The 13,699-nt window shown below is 40.0% G+C and overlaps 3 protein-coding genes across 3 annotated transcripts; 2 read left to right on the plus strand and 1 right to left on the minus strand.

Annotated features, from left to right (window-relative positions):
- Nucleotides 1-1,167: 1,167 nt before the first annotated feature.
- stoml1 (stomatin (EPB72)-like 1) lies at nucleotides 1,168-3,959 on the plus strand. Its single transcript, XM_030731920.1, has 7 exons — nucleotides 1,168-1,484; nucleotides 1,874-1,980; nucleotides 2,065-2,214; nucleotides 2,712-2,915; nucleotides 2,996-3,206; nucleotides 3,284-3,484; nucleotides 3,637-3,959. The coding sequence occupies exons 1-7, from the start codon at nucleotides 1,337-1,339 to the stop codon at nucleotides 3,840-3,842; spliced, it is 1,227 nt and encodes a 408-aa protein (XP_030587780.1). The 5' UTR covers nucleotides 1,168-1,336; the 3' UTR covers nucleotides 3,843-3,959.
- Nucleotides 3,960-4,077: 118 nt separating this feature from the next.
- Nucleotides 4,078-7,139, plus strand: LOC115781960 (cholesterol side-chain cleavage enzyme, mitochondrial). The gene is made up of 9 exons (XM_030731919.1): nucleotides 4,078-4,484; nucleotides 4,702-4,857; nucleotides 4,994-5,193; nucleotides 5,368-5,571; nucleotides 5,716-5,876; nucleotides 5,956-6,122; nucleotides 6,253-6,331; nucleotides 6,430-6,621; nucleotides 6,709-7,139. Exons 1-9 carry the CDS (start codon nucleotides 4,216-4,218, stop codon nucleotides 6,829-6,831), a joined length of 1,551 nt encoding a protein of 516 aa, XP_030587779.1. The 5' UTR covers nucleotides 4,078-4,215; the 3' UTR covers nucleotides 6,832-7,139.
- On the minus strand, nucleotides 7,076-13,446 carry ccdc33 (coiled-coil domain containing 33). Its single transcript, XM_030731066.1, has 10 exons — nucleotides 13,347-13,446; nucleotides 11,450-11,655; nucleotides 11,276-11,339; nucleotides 9,342-9,537; nucleotides 8,546-8,634; nucleotides 8,269-8,400; nucleotides 8,057-8,144; nucleotides 7,864-7,976; nucleotides 7,652-7,741; nucleotides 7,076-7,551 (listed from the first exon to the last, which is right to left on the minus strand). Exons 1-10 carry the CDS (start codon nucleotides 13,395-13,397, stop codon nucleotides 7,468-7,470), a joined length of 1,113 nt encoding a protein of 370 aa, XP_030586926.1. The 5' UTR covers nucleotides 13,398-13,446; the 3' UTR covers nucleotides 7,076-7,467.
- Between the last annotated feature and the right edge of the window lie 253 nt (nucleotides 13,447-13,699).

A 13,699-nucleotide genomic window follows, 5' to 3' on the forward strand; every position in this document is an offset into this window, starting at 1 on the left:
ACAGCATGTCTCACACATATATCACACATGTATATTGCAGCATGAGTACATATTTTTTGACATGTAAGTGGTTATAATATTTCAATCCTTTACAAAAACCCAAACTACTCACTCATCAGAAATTCATCTTTCAGGCCTTTCAGCAAAGTCACTGACAACACTGCTTAAATCCAAAATCCTATTCTCTTCCCTCCTTCCTTTCAGAATTTAAAATTTAATTTGCACAAGTGAAGGAGATCAAGGTCAGGAAGTATAACATATTCCCCAGCATGCCCCTCCACCATCAAAACTTTTCAGAAAAGGTGCCTATTTAGTCATGGAAGAGTAAAACGACTGAGTAAGTAGCTGAAGAACTAAAATTGATAAGGAAAATGTATATTGCATAAAAAATAGGCTTTGGGTCACAAGATGAAACTGTGAATTAAACATATAGTGGAATTCTCATAATGTGTCCACTTTACGACCATATACGGGATATGAGGTTCAGCGTAATGGGGAGGAGCGGGCCCTCCCGCTTTTAGGAATCCAGTGCACCTTTGATTGCATCGAGGAAGTGTTGAGGTCGTCTAGGGCAGCCATTCCCAAAGTCAAGAGTGCTGGCCCACTAAAAAAAACAAAACAACAACAGAAAATCCCGCGGGGTCCACTCAATCTTAAATCTTCACTCTAATAAAAATACAAGACAAAGTGACATATTTCCTTGAATTTTTTTAAAATTATTATATTAAAAAAACATAAAGAACACAAGTTGTTGGCTATAAACTGCTACCAAGTCATATGTAAACTGTTAAGGCCAATGTGTGACTCACCCACCACTGGGACACTTTAATACAAGAGCAGTAAATTTAGATCAGATTAATGAGTAATATCACAAATATTACTCATTAATATATATATATATATATATATATATATATATATATATATATATATATATATATATATATATATATATATATATATATATATGCAATTATACTTGATTTTGCGGCCCACCTGCTGCATTACCGTCGCAGCCCACCAGGGGGCCCCGGCCCCCTGCCCACATTCTGGGAGCATCTTGGGTACTCGCCTATTTTTAGGATAGGTGTGTGCACTCCAGTCCAGAGGGTGGCGGTAACACGCCTAAAAGTTTTTGCCAACCGTCCATTAAAGAAAAGAAAAAAAGCAGCAAAGGCACATCAAAATCAAAACACGGAAGTACCTCAGATGGCATAGTGAGCTAACGTCAAAATGTGCTAAAACTACCTTTTTGGCGCCCTAACGTCGGCATGGGTGGCTGATAAACAGTATGATGTTACATTAAGTAGGAAATAACGATTATTTTAAACTACCAATGTTTAAGAATTCGTATCAGCTGCTCCCTCAAAGGGACTCCAGCACTCCGGGTTTGTTTGTGGACTCTGACAGCTTCAAACGGGACAGCTACCACAAAGGCCTTTCGTTTGACTACATCCCCAATGTTACTGAAAACGACTTCACAGGTTTATGTGTACCTAGTATACTAGAGACGCAAAGAATATAATGAAATGACTTGTTACACTTAATTAAAATTTAAGCGGACTTCTGACACATTTTGATCAAAATTTCACATCGTGTTTTCATTTTATTTTTTTAGCTTTTTTGTTAAAATGTTGCAGTCTTAAAGCTACGGAGAGCATCAAGCTGTTTTTATATACTATGATTTGTGATCATGTTTTGCATTTCTGTCACAGCCATCTGTCACTGTATTTCAGATAATTTACATAATGGTACACTTTGTACAGCCATCCAGAAAGCACTTTGGGCCAACTCCTGATGTTTTTACAAGTGCTATAGAAATTAAAGTGACTTAATAAGCATTACCTCTCCTTGGGTTTTTTTTTCTTTTTAGACACGTCCCAAGGATGGCTGTCGTGGATCTGCAACCTGGTTGTCATCTCTCTCGTTTACATCTGCACCTTTTTAACTTTTCCAATAACAGGATGGTTTGTACTGAAAGTAAGATCGTCTCCATCAGTTGTACTCATAGCATATATGCTCACTTGTTAAAAATAAAAGCCACCAACTCATTTTTCTATGTAGACGGTGCCAAACTACCAGAGGATAGTAGTATTTCGTTTGGGTCGAATATGTCCTCCAAAAGGCCCCGGTATTGTCCTTGTGCTGCCCCTCATTGATCAGTGGCAGAAAGTAGATCTGCGCACTCGTGCTTTCAACATCCCTCCTTGCCAGGTAAACCACCAGACATGCTACTGTTAGTAAAGCTGGCCTGCAAAATTTTTTAACATAAAGAAAAAAACAAAACAATATTGTGCATGTTTTATTATGTGCACTCTTGGCACGCTGTAGTGTGATACTAATGGATAGTGTGAAAACACGCCTTCATATACCATTTGAAAATATATTTGAATTAAAATGTTTTAATTTATGCAGTAACTTTTAACACTTATTTTGAGTGTGCTCAACATTATTCCTTTCTTTTCACATGGCTTAGCCTTTCATTCTTACCCCCAATAAACTTACAAGAAAAGAAAGAAAAAAAAAATTCAAAATCTTGGTTGATGCCAGAATATTAATTTTTTAATTGAGCTTTACAGATTTCTTAATATTGTTAAAACTATTCCTCTTAGCATTTGTGAATGTTATTCAGCTGAGATGCGTATGTATTCTTCATTCTCTTGCCAGTTGAGTCCATGTAAATTCACATTAAGTACACTGTGCTACTGTAGGTGACTACTCGGGATGGTGGTGTGCTGTCAGTGGGAGCAGACATCCAGTTTAGGATCTGGAACCCTGTTTTGTCTGTGGTGTCAGTCCAGGATCTGAATGCCTCCACCAGGATGACGGCACAGAAGGCTTTGACCCACAGCCTGGCCAAGAAGACTGTCAGGGAAATTCAAACTGAGAGAGTGAAACTAGGGGAATATCTCGGGGTGAGATCACGCTTCAGCTATTCTCTGCTGGCTTTTTTGCCATATCATTTCGTGCTTACATTGATGCCTCTTCTTTACAGATGGACATAAATGAGATGACTCGTCCTTGGGGGCTGGAGGTGGATAGGGTAGAACTTACCCTTGGTTCTCTACTGAAAGCCCCAGAGGAAGGCCTCTCTGGACCCCTCATTATGCCTCCCTCTGTACCTGGAATTGAAGGCCTTGCTGGTCCCATTCAGCAGTTGGCCATGCACTTTCTGAGCCACGGTGCCAGTTCACAGCCTCAGCAGCGTAAGGCAGAGCACTTACAAATTCTTTTCCCATCTTTACAATAATTTGTGCTGTAATGTCTAATTTTCTTTCTTCAGAGGACAGCATAACATTTACAGATGAGTTCAGCAGTGCCGCTGAGTCTGTCGCCGCTACACGGGGTTGTGTTGAAGAGCTGCTTAGTGAAGTCAAGCTGCTGCTCTCTGAATCTTTGGTCCGACAGGTTGGAGCCTGTTTTCAGTTTGACATCAGCTCAGGAGATGGACAACAGCGCAGTTACTATGTGGATCTGAGCCAAGGTGAGATTATAGAATTTTTACTCAGGGACTAAATGTGGGCTAAATCTGTGTTTATAGAAAAAAAAAAAAAAGTTTAAATGTGAATGGTAAGTAGAATCAGACACAAAGCTGCATTAATATCAAACCTGTCTGTTACTCTCTGTGTGCTTTAGGTAGCGGCGCAGCTGGGGAAGGGTCTTTATGTCAAGAGCCAGATGTGACTCTGAGTATGAGTGACTGTGACCTTCTGGCCATGTTTCAGGGTGAACTGCGACCGATTGCTGCTTATACAAGTGGCAGACTTAAAGTCCAGGGAGACATTAAAACGGCTATGAAGCTGGAAGAACTCATAAAGCTGCTTAAGAAACATCAGCTATAGAAATTTTGAACTGTTTTTTGTTGAATCCTTAATTTTAACTATAAACTGTGTTTTTCATGTATGCACTGACTGAACTTCTGTAGTGTTCATTTTTCACAAATTCAAAGTAAATGGTTGTTAACACAGATAACATGCTTTCTGAAGGTCATTTTATGCAACACTGTTTATTGAATGATGATTATAAAATGCAATGAAACCAGATAAAAGATTCAGTAATGCAGCTGAGCTCTGAGAGCTTCAACTAGAAAGCCTCGATTAGTACAGAAAGTGGGGCTGACTCTGTAGACCAGCCTCCTCCTTTTGCACCAGATGTCCTTGGGAGAGTGAGAGTAGCTGTTGAAGGCAGAGCAGAGTGAGCATTTGTGTTTTTGAGATGGCCAAGTGGCGTGTTTGGCGGAACCCTGTGATGCTGCAGCTGTCCTGGACTGAGGAGCTGACCTCAGGTGTGCGCAGCAGCAGCAGTATGCCGATGATCAGACACGCGTACTCGGAAAGTAGCAACATCATCAGGCCTTTCAATGAGACTCCTGGACTGTGGAAGAATGGGTGGGCTAACTTGTACAATTTCTGGAAGTTGGATGGCTTCAGAAACCTTCACCGCATCATGTTGCAAAACTTCAACACTTTTGGACCCATTTACAGGTATTGGAGTTGAGGCTGTTTGATTTCTTATATAAAATGATAAAATTACTGCACAAGTCATCAGACAAAATGTGTCAATAGTGTAAAGCTTCTTTTAATGGTCTATTTAACAAAAACAAAAAAACTTGTGATCTACAATTTCCAAGGTCTAATGTTCTTGAAATATTCAGCACATTTTGCATTCTCACCCATTTTATTTTTGTTTTCTGTATATCAGAGAAAAAATTGGTTATTATGAAAGTGTGAATATCATCAACCCAGAGGATGCGGCCATCCTGTTCAAAGCAGAGGGCCATTATCCTAAAAGGCTGAAGGTTGAACCATGGACATCATACAGAGACTACAGAAACTGCAAATATGGAGTTCTATTAAAGTATGTCCTGTTATTGTCTCATATGTTCTACCAGCATTAAGATACTTTGACAGACTCAGTCTTTTCAGTAGGCATTACAAATTTCTGCCTTCTCATTAGCTAAGTAGTTTTAAATGAACATCTAAACATCACGCAGGAATGGAGAAGACTGGAGATCAAACCGGGTGATTCTTAACAAGGAGATCATTTCCCTGAAGATGCTGGAAAACTTTGTGCCTTTGCTGGATGAAGTGGGCCAGGATTTTGTGGCCAGAGTTCACAAAAAGATAAAGCGAAGTGGCCAGAACAAGTGGACCACTGACCTCTCTCAAGAACTCTTTAAATATGCATTAGAATGTAAGACCAACATTTATATTCCTTATATTAAATTGTAATGACCCCCCCCCCCGTGCACGCACGCACGCACGCACACACACACACACACACACACACACACACACACACACACACACACACACACACACACACACACCACTTGCTTTTGTCTCATGTTTGCTCTGTCCCACACAGCGGTGAGCTCAGTGCTGTATGGTGAGCGTCTGGGGTTGTTGCTGGACTACATCGACCCAGATGCTCAACATTTCATTGACTGCATCACCCTCATGTTCAAGACTACCTCGCCCATGCTGTACATACCTCCTGCTCTCTTAAAGCAGACTAGGGCAAAGGTGTGGCAGGACCATGTTGAGGCTTGGGATGGGATATTCAACCATGGTAGGACCCAGTGGAAAATTAAGATAAAAAGGTCTATGTATTTTTTAAAATATCAGAAATTTAAATTCTGACATTTAAAAATGCATTTTCTGTTTTTACTGTGGTGCAGTTTCTTGTTTCATTTATATCCTTTTGATGCATCAGCGGACCGCTGTATCCAGAACATCTACAGGCAGTTGCATCAGGATGCAGGCGCTCCAAAGAAATACCCAGGAGTCCTGGCAAGCCTGCTCATGCTGGACAAGCTGTCCATTGAAGACATCAAAGCCAGTGTCACCGAGCTGATGGCTGGTGGAGTAGATACAGTAAGAAAAAAAGAATTAAAAGAAGTATGAAAAATTGTGTGTCCAGATTTTTAAGGCTGCTTCTGTTTGTGTGTTATAGACTTCTATAACACTGCTGTGGACCTTGTATGAATTAGCCAGGCACCCCAACCTCCAGGAGGAGCTCAGGGCTGAGGTGGCTGCAGCTCGGGCTGAAAGTCAGGGAGACATGCTGGAGATGCTGAAGCGGATTCCTTTGGTCAAAGGTGCTCTGAAGGAAACACTGAGGTGAAAGAAACGCATGTTCAGAATGTTTAATATAAGACAAGATACATTTTACGATAATGACCTTTTGCAAGTCTCTCAGTTCATTAGTGTGTGTCCCTTTTATTGGAGTGTTTTTATTTCCGTATCTCAGGTTACATCCGGTGGCAGTGAGCTTGCAAAGATACACAGCAGAAGATATAATTATTCAAAACTATCACATCCCAGCTGGGGTAAGAGGCAGATAAGCATAAATATTCTAGTTTTGAGTATTTGATCATTTACAAACGCTCACAGATGTTGTTGTGTCTGTGTACGTGTGCATATTTAGACTCTGGTCCAGTTAGGGCTGTATGCAATGGGCAGAGACCCCAAGGTGTTTTTTCGTCCAGAGCAGTATCAGCCCTCTCGCTGGCTGAGGACTGAGACACACTACTTCAGAAGCTTGGGCTTCGGCTTTGGACCTCGTCAATGTTTAGGACGCAGAATAGCTGAGGCAGAGATGCAACTCTTTCTTATCCACGTAAGATATAAAGAAAATAACCAGCAGTTTAGCCATATTGTGTGGCACACTGACACGTCATACAAACTGCCTGTGTTATCTTTGCAGATGCTTGAGAACTTCAGAGTGGAGAAACAGCGACATGTGGAAGTGCAGAGCACCTTTGAGCTAATTCTATTACCAGAGAAGCCCATAATATTGACTTTGAAACCCCTGCAAGCTAGTCAGTAATGTCATGTTGGATGAAATTAATTGTAAATGGCTTCACAAAGTACCACAATATAAACATCTTCCAACCTTAGACACTGATGGAGATCAAGAAAAAAAAAAACATTAAGAAGGAATAAGCTAAAAATAAGCATTAAACCTCAGTTATTACCTCAGTAATCCTGTACCTAGTGAACAAAATAATGTGTATTGTAGATTGCTTAGTGAATAATTTGATTAATGGGGAATGTGTAGTCTTTGTGTGAAATATACTGAAAATCAGGAATGTATTGTACACCTTTAATTCACCTGTACTTGGCAAAACTGATGAATAAACAGTACAACTAATACAATAAGTATCTGTTTTTTAAATATGCAACTGTCCATACTTTACATTTGAAGCATTTTTCAACTAAAAAACAAACAAACATCTGAATTACATCTAAATGTGAAATCACAGAATCGGTGGGTGCCATCAACTTCATCAGTTCATTTGCGGGTCTTTTTTTTACAGCTTTGCCAGTATAATGAGCCCTCTGTAAGAAGTAACAAACAGCATGTTAAATGTTAAATCCCTTCATAACATAATTGCATACATTACAGTATGAAAATTGAGGCCTGACTGACTGAAGGAACATTATGAAGGATTGTTGTGGATGTTCAGACCAAGCCGTGCCTGTGCTCGCTCAGTTTGATCAGCATTTCTTGCTTCTGTCTCCCCCATACTTTAGCATTCTCCTCTAGCTATAAAGATGCAAATAAAGAAGAAAACATTCATTTAAACAATAAAAAAAGAGGAAATAAACAGCACAAGAGTTTATATCTTTAGATTTTTTTTTCTTACCTGAGTTTCCAGTGTTTGGATTCTTGCCTCAGCCATCTCCAGCTGATTCAGTAAACTCAGTTTATCCTTGTGTGTAAATGCCTCTTTTGTCTGAGGGGGTGTAAGTGTCACTTTAGGATTTAAGCAATTGCAAGGGAAATTTTGAATAGTATCACAGTAAATTGCAGTATGGCATGTGTGTTGAATGTATCACATCATTGTTTAAGGAGTACCTGGTCTGATTGCTGTGTAATGAGTTGGGCAGGCAGCTGGTGAATCCTCTCCAGCTCTTTTCTGAGATGGGTGTTCTCTGATGCCAAGGCTGACTCTATTTCTTTTTTTTCTTCTTAGCATTAAAGGAAATCAGATGTTCCAGTCAGCGTGAGTGCTTTTGCGACCATAATTGTTCCCACCGGGTCCACTTACCTCTTTTTATCAGCAGCCTTTTGTCACCATGATGACTCTTCTTGTCTCTGAGTTTGCCATCTAATGCTTTCTCCATTTTTTCTATGACCTAAAAAAATAGGGATGGCACAAAAATAAATAATATCATTCTCACATGTACACTATAAGCTGTTATTCATATGAGATGCATATTCACTATCATAAAATTAGATTAGTACGCGTAGACTGCTCACCTCTCCCTGCTGTTTCAGCGTAATCTCCAAAGTTGCCATCTTTGCTAAGTGAATCTGGTGATGTTGCAGATCCTTCTGTTGCTGCTGGAGGACTCTGTGAAGTTTTAGTAGCTCCTTCTCACTGTCATTCTTCTGCACAAACAACAGTATAGAAGTTATATAACCCCAATACAGTGTCAAAAGGTGTGATATCAGATGTTAGCAGGAACAGACACTTGTCTGATATGTGTGTTTTTTAAAAATAACTGCACAATGTGTGTGTGATGTGTTTTCTAACCCGGATCAGCTCATTCTGCAGTTGTTGTATGCGGTCCCTTTGTGAGGCGGCCTTACTTGCCTCACTGGCGAGCTTGAATTTTAGAGTGGCTTAAAAAGAGCAGAACACATCATTCACCATGGCAGAAATCCAGTGTCCATTATCTGTGCAGATCTTTATTTGCAGGGGAAATGTTAACTTGAAAACTCAGTAGCTAATCATATTCAAGTTAGGAGTTAGAGTTTGGTTTGTAAAGTTTCACACTAGTTTCAATAACATGTCAGTTTTATGCCATTTGCTTCAGACCAATAATAATCAAAAGATCCATCAGTAAAGCTTTTGAATTTGAATGGCTCTTTCAGAGGGGCGGGACTTAAATCCCATCTTTTTGCTTCTGGTGCCAGCAAAGAGACCTTTAATGTCCTTTCACTGAGGGCCAAAAACTGTCCTTCAGGAGATAAGGGTTGTACTGCACACATAGCTTATCATGGTCCATGGCCTAAAAAAAAACTGCCTTATCACAAAATGACAGTCTGCTTTGGAATGGACACTCACAAGGATTAACAAATGCACAGTGAGCAGCCTTCTACGTCATGACTTCATCTGCCAAGGAAATGACCTTAAGTCCATTATAGCACAGAGAGCCTGCCGAGTAGTAAATTATCTGAATCAGAACCTATTCCTTTATTCACTCTCAACTTTTTAAGATTTAAAAATCTAAGACAAGACGGTGCTGTGTGGCTAATATACAGCTGAGTAATACTCCGTTGGAGGAAGTAGTATTCTCCTGTTCTCTTTTTGTTTTGTTTTGTTTTACCTATTCGGTCAGCAATCTCAGCCTTGGTCATGACGTCAATGTCTGTGTCGGCCAGAAGATCTCGTCCAAGATCCTGCTGCAGAGACAGATCACTACGGAGCTGGCTGTTTTCTGCCTCCAAAGACAGCACCTGCGTCCTAAGTGTGATGATGTCTTCTGCCATCCTAGACATTGCTGATCGATAGTTTTCAATCTCCTGATGGTGAAAGATTGCCTGTAAGTCTCCCACTAGAACATATTTAGTTGTTTAAAAGTAGGTAAATCCCTTCTTATTCCCTTTTCAATCTACTAAATTAAACATTAAGGAACTTCTTTCAAAGAGTTCTTGATCCACTGTGCATTGCATTGTACCTTGTACCCTATTTATGCATAAATGCCATTCTTGGCAGTGCTCATAGAGGAAGTTTAACTTCATACACTGATTGCTGTCAACAATACACACAGTGGCCTGGTGAAACAATTTGATACTAGGTTGTTGTGAGTGAGCACCACCACTAGATGTCTCCTCAAACCCATCTCTTAGCAGAGTCATACAGGATGCAGTCAGCAGGACGTTACAGTACACAAAGCGTTCTAGTAAAAAGGGGTGAACAGGCTTAAACAGGCTTTGTGTCCTGATAACTGATAACTCATGGTTTCACGTGAGCACAGAGCATGATACGTGTCCATTAATGCAAGCCAAAACTGAATGTCATCCCATTTAGTAGGATGTTCTTTGTAATTGATTGGTTAAGGTTTGGTATAATGTATTCATATCTCTGGCTCCTCAAATTCATAAGGGCATAACACTTCATCCTATGAAAGTGTTTTGTTAGGGGAGCTTTAACCAGGGATTTGTACACAACCTAGTTGTCTAGTCAAGCATGCACAGACCGTCCTTCTCTGAAAGCCCAATTTCTGTAGAAGCAAGAAAAATAATTCTAAGAAATTCTTGCACATTTTTTTTTCCTTAAAGGATTACAAAATGTGTCTGGGAACTATGTGTAGCAGAGCTCTGTTTCAAAGCATTTCTTTATGTGCATGTTGTCTAGCAGCATGTATACACCCATTGTTCTCTCACATGCTCTTCTATCAAGTTGAATAGCCAGAACTGAATGGAGACAAGAGGCAGATCCAGCTGCATGTATGATGGGGGGGTGGGGGGGTGACGATTAGGGGATTCCAATCTCGGATGGTGTTGTTGTGGCTCCCATGGGACACAAGGGGTGAAATTGAGCATCTAATTGAAAGGGCAGGGATGAGGTGACAATCATGACTACAGATGAGATGATGTCTCTGTTGGGGGGCTCACAGCAGGGATGGGAAGGACAAGCTCCCCATGATGAATCTGGAAAGTCCTTTTATGTATTACAAATAAAAAGGGAGTCTCTGCCTCTGCCTGGGAACACTAAAGGTTCCTTCTCTTCTGTAGGCATAAACAGACATAAAGTCACTTCAGGACAGACAGAAGACAGCTGGACTGAAGCAGGAGGAGTTTATATTGAATTGAATTTTTGTAAGCTTGTTTTTTTGCATGTAAAGTATTATTAATCACTATGTATTAAGTTTTACATATGCACTTTCACAATGAAAACAACCAGTTGATACTTAGATAAATTAAGTGTATATAAAATCTACATGCACAGCCACTCTGCAGATATAACAGTCTGAGTATAAATAAAATTATAAAGCAATCACAGAAACGGGAGAAAATGTTAAGCTATGCATAAACAAAACCCTATTGGAACAGTTTCAGCCTCAGCAGCTTAATCCTCCTTCAGTGCAATTACACTCAGGGAGAAATGTTAAGCTATTCATTTTATCTTCAAACTGTGATTGCTCCATCGGTCTCCCATCTCACTGGCCTCTCTGTGTCACTGTTTACTAACTAAACATGACATAGCATTGCCTCACTGATTGATTGGACAGTTAAGATATTTGTCGTGTCCATTCACCTTTGTTTGGAGGTCAGAGATCTCTGCCATGTGGAGATCATCCTCAAACTCATGCAGAGTGGGTCTAAAGTGTGAACACACAATTATAGTCTTTGTAGTCTAAATCGACTTTTTTCTGTTATTGTCCAAATAAATCGAATAAATCTATGTTTCTCAGGTAGTTGTGCACCGTACCGCTTGTGTGGGTGAGGAACTTCATACGTGCTATTTATGTTAGGTTTGCTATCCCCTGCAGACTCTGGCCTCTCAGCCGGAGTCTTCTGATCTTGTTGGGCCGTGCCTTGAAGCTCAGTCTTTGCTCTGTTGAGGAGCAACTGATAGTCTGGAAGGATCTGTGCCAGGGCATCATGGGGCGGGAGATTGTATTTGTCCCTCTGAAACTGTAGAGCATATAATGTTTTTTAAAAAGTAAAATGGTTTCCAAACTTGCTCAAAGTTGTCTCAGAAACAGCTTATGTTGAAATCTGCATAAATATCAAATAAACATGACATATAATGCTAATGGACTATTTAACCCTCATTCACTGTCCCAGAAACACACAAATTATCTGCCAATTTGAATGACAGGAGGGTGCTTGGCTTCGCCCATGTAAAAAATAAAAGTAGCTAAACAGAGAATCTGAAGTGGAAGTGCCTTAAACTTGCATTTGTTTAAACAACTCTGGGGGCAAAACACTTCTGTTGTAAAAACGTCTTTGGGAAAAGGGCCTTCAACTCTCTCGCTCAGACTTTATGGGCTGAACTGCTAGTTTCAAGTCTATTTTTTAAATTGTGGTCATTCTATGAGTCAGAAAGGAGAATTATCCATGTTATGCTCATTGACTTATGACTTGACAATTGCCTAATGGGCTTGTGGTGTCCTTGGTTTCTCAGTCAGATCCACCTCATGCTTGTCATGCTCAGTTTCATAACACCAACATGATGATGGCAAAAATGCTCAGCTGGAGGCTTCATAACATGACTTCACTAAACAGTGGGTAATGTCACCCACTTGTTTCACTGCATCCATCTTTTAAACTGTCTATGAATCACTGAACAGGACTTCTGTATTAGTCACAGATTGTTCATAACAAAAAACAAGTTTGAACACAAGGGTGTTGTGCATACAGCACTGACCAGTGATCAGTTTTATAACTGTATCATCTGTAGCTGTATATCTTGGACACCCGGGCGAAAAGAGGAACTGAGCTTGATGCCCCAGAGCAGATGCAGCATGTTGGAGAGATTTCATCTGTTGGTTGGCTTGGGAACACCTTGCCGACCCCCCCAGAGGAGGCAGAAGAGGTAGCTGGGGAGAGGGAGGTCTGGGCAAATGGAACAGAATTCCTCCTAAATCTCAAAATTCAGTCTATTATAGGATTTATAATATTAAAGATAACAGCATATTCATAACTGTTCAAACCTCCCATTCAACATCACCATCATCAAATCTGAATGGCAGTTTGTGTCAAAGAAGGGTTATTCCTCCAAAACTTTCCTAAAAATTGAATTTCATTTGGTTAAGTGAAAATGAAAGCTGTTAAAGGTAAAAATAAAAAAATATAAAAACATAAAATATAAAATATAAAAACTGTTGTTACTATAATTAAAAAGACAGCAGTGACATCTATAGGACCCCTACACAAGGAAGCCAAATATTCACCGTTTATCTGTATGAAAGAAAATGCTGAACAACTTCCCATGACACTGTGGGAGGACTAAATGACTTCTGCTATGTTAGATTTAATGTTATCTAACATTTTCACATACACTGAAAGCTTTTATCAAAATACATTGTAGCGACGACCTTTCTCTCTGCACTGTGAGCAAGGCCAATCTACCTCTTCATCACTTGAATATAAATGCTGTTACATCAGTAGGCATACACTACCCACTCTATAACTAGAGAGCGCTCTGTCAATAGCCCTGAAGTCCTTCAGCTGTGAGTGCTGCATACACAATGTACACTTTCAGTGCTGACAGTTGCCAGGCAGCGCAAATTCAAAGAAATGCCATTAAATAGAGTCATTACCCATTTTCTTCCCACTGACTCTCCCTTTGACACAAATACCTCCACAGTGTCAGAACCTACCTTCACAGCTGCAGGTATGCTGAGTGATTTTGTCTTTTTTGAAGCCTTCATCCAACACAAATTGTCAGAGTTCTCCTCAGAAGTTTAGCTGGTGTTGGATGGGAAGGCTGGAGCTCATGGAGCTCACTCAGCCTGTAACCACAACACAAGCCTTAGTAACTTTACAGGCAATGGGATTCCTACTATGTACAAAATACTGTAATATCATGTTTCAACAGAACTCACAGAAAAACAATGTTCAGGCTGTATTTCCTCACGCTGATTCACTGCAGCTTCAGATATTCACATAAACAGTGTATCCATTCACTGCTTGTATTAATAGAAAAATACAATACTTTTTATTCAATAATATA

The sequence above is a fragment of the Archocentrus centrarchus genome, chromosome 6 (genome assembly GCF_007364275.1).
Source record: "Archocentrus centrarchus isolate MPI-CPG fArcCen1 chromosome 6, fArcCen1, whole genome shotgun sequence".
NCBI classification, from domain to species: domain Eukaryota; kingdom Metazoa; phylum Chordata; class Actinopteri; order Cichliformes; family Cichlidae; genus Archocentrus; species Archocentrus centrarchus.

Coding starts and splice junctions, on each gene's coding strand:
- stoml1 (XM_030731920.1), top strand. CDS start 1,337: ATGTTTAAGAATTCGTATCAGCTGCTCCCTCAAAGGGACTCCAGCACT. Junction 1,485..1,873: donor TACTGAAAACGACTTCACAG/GTTTATGTGTAC, acceptor TTTTCTTTTTAG/ACACGTCCCAAGGATGGCTG. Junction 3,485..3,636: donor CTATGTGGATCTGAGCCAAG/GTGAGATTATAG, acceptor TGTGTGCTTTAG/GTAGCGGCGCAGCTGGGGAA.
- LOC115781960 (XM_030731919.1), top strand. CDS start 4,216: ATGGCCAAGTGGCGTGTTTGGCGGAACCCTGTGATGCTGCAGCTGTCC. Junction 6,332..6,429: donor ACTATCACATCCCAGCTGGG/GTAAGAGGCAGA, acceptor GTGCATATTTAG/ACTCTGGTCCAGTTAGGGCT. Junction 6,622..6,708: donor TGCAACTCTTTCTTATCCAC/GTAAGATATAAA, acceptor TTATCTTTGCAG/ATGCTTGAGAACTTCAGAGT.
- ccdc33 (XM_030731066.1), bottom strand. CDS start 13,397: ATGAAGGCTTCAAAAAAGACAAAATCACTCAGCATACCTGCAGCTGTG. Junction 11,340..11,449: donor GTTCCTCACCCACACAAGCG/GTACGGTGCACA, acceptor TTCACACTTTAG/ACCCACTCTGCATGAGTTTG. Junction 8,401..8,545: donor TGCAGAATGAGCTGATCCGG/GTTAGAAAACAC, acceptor TTGTTTGTGCAG/AAGAATGACAGTGAGAAGGA.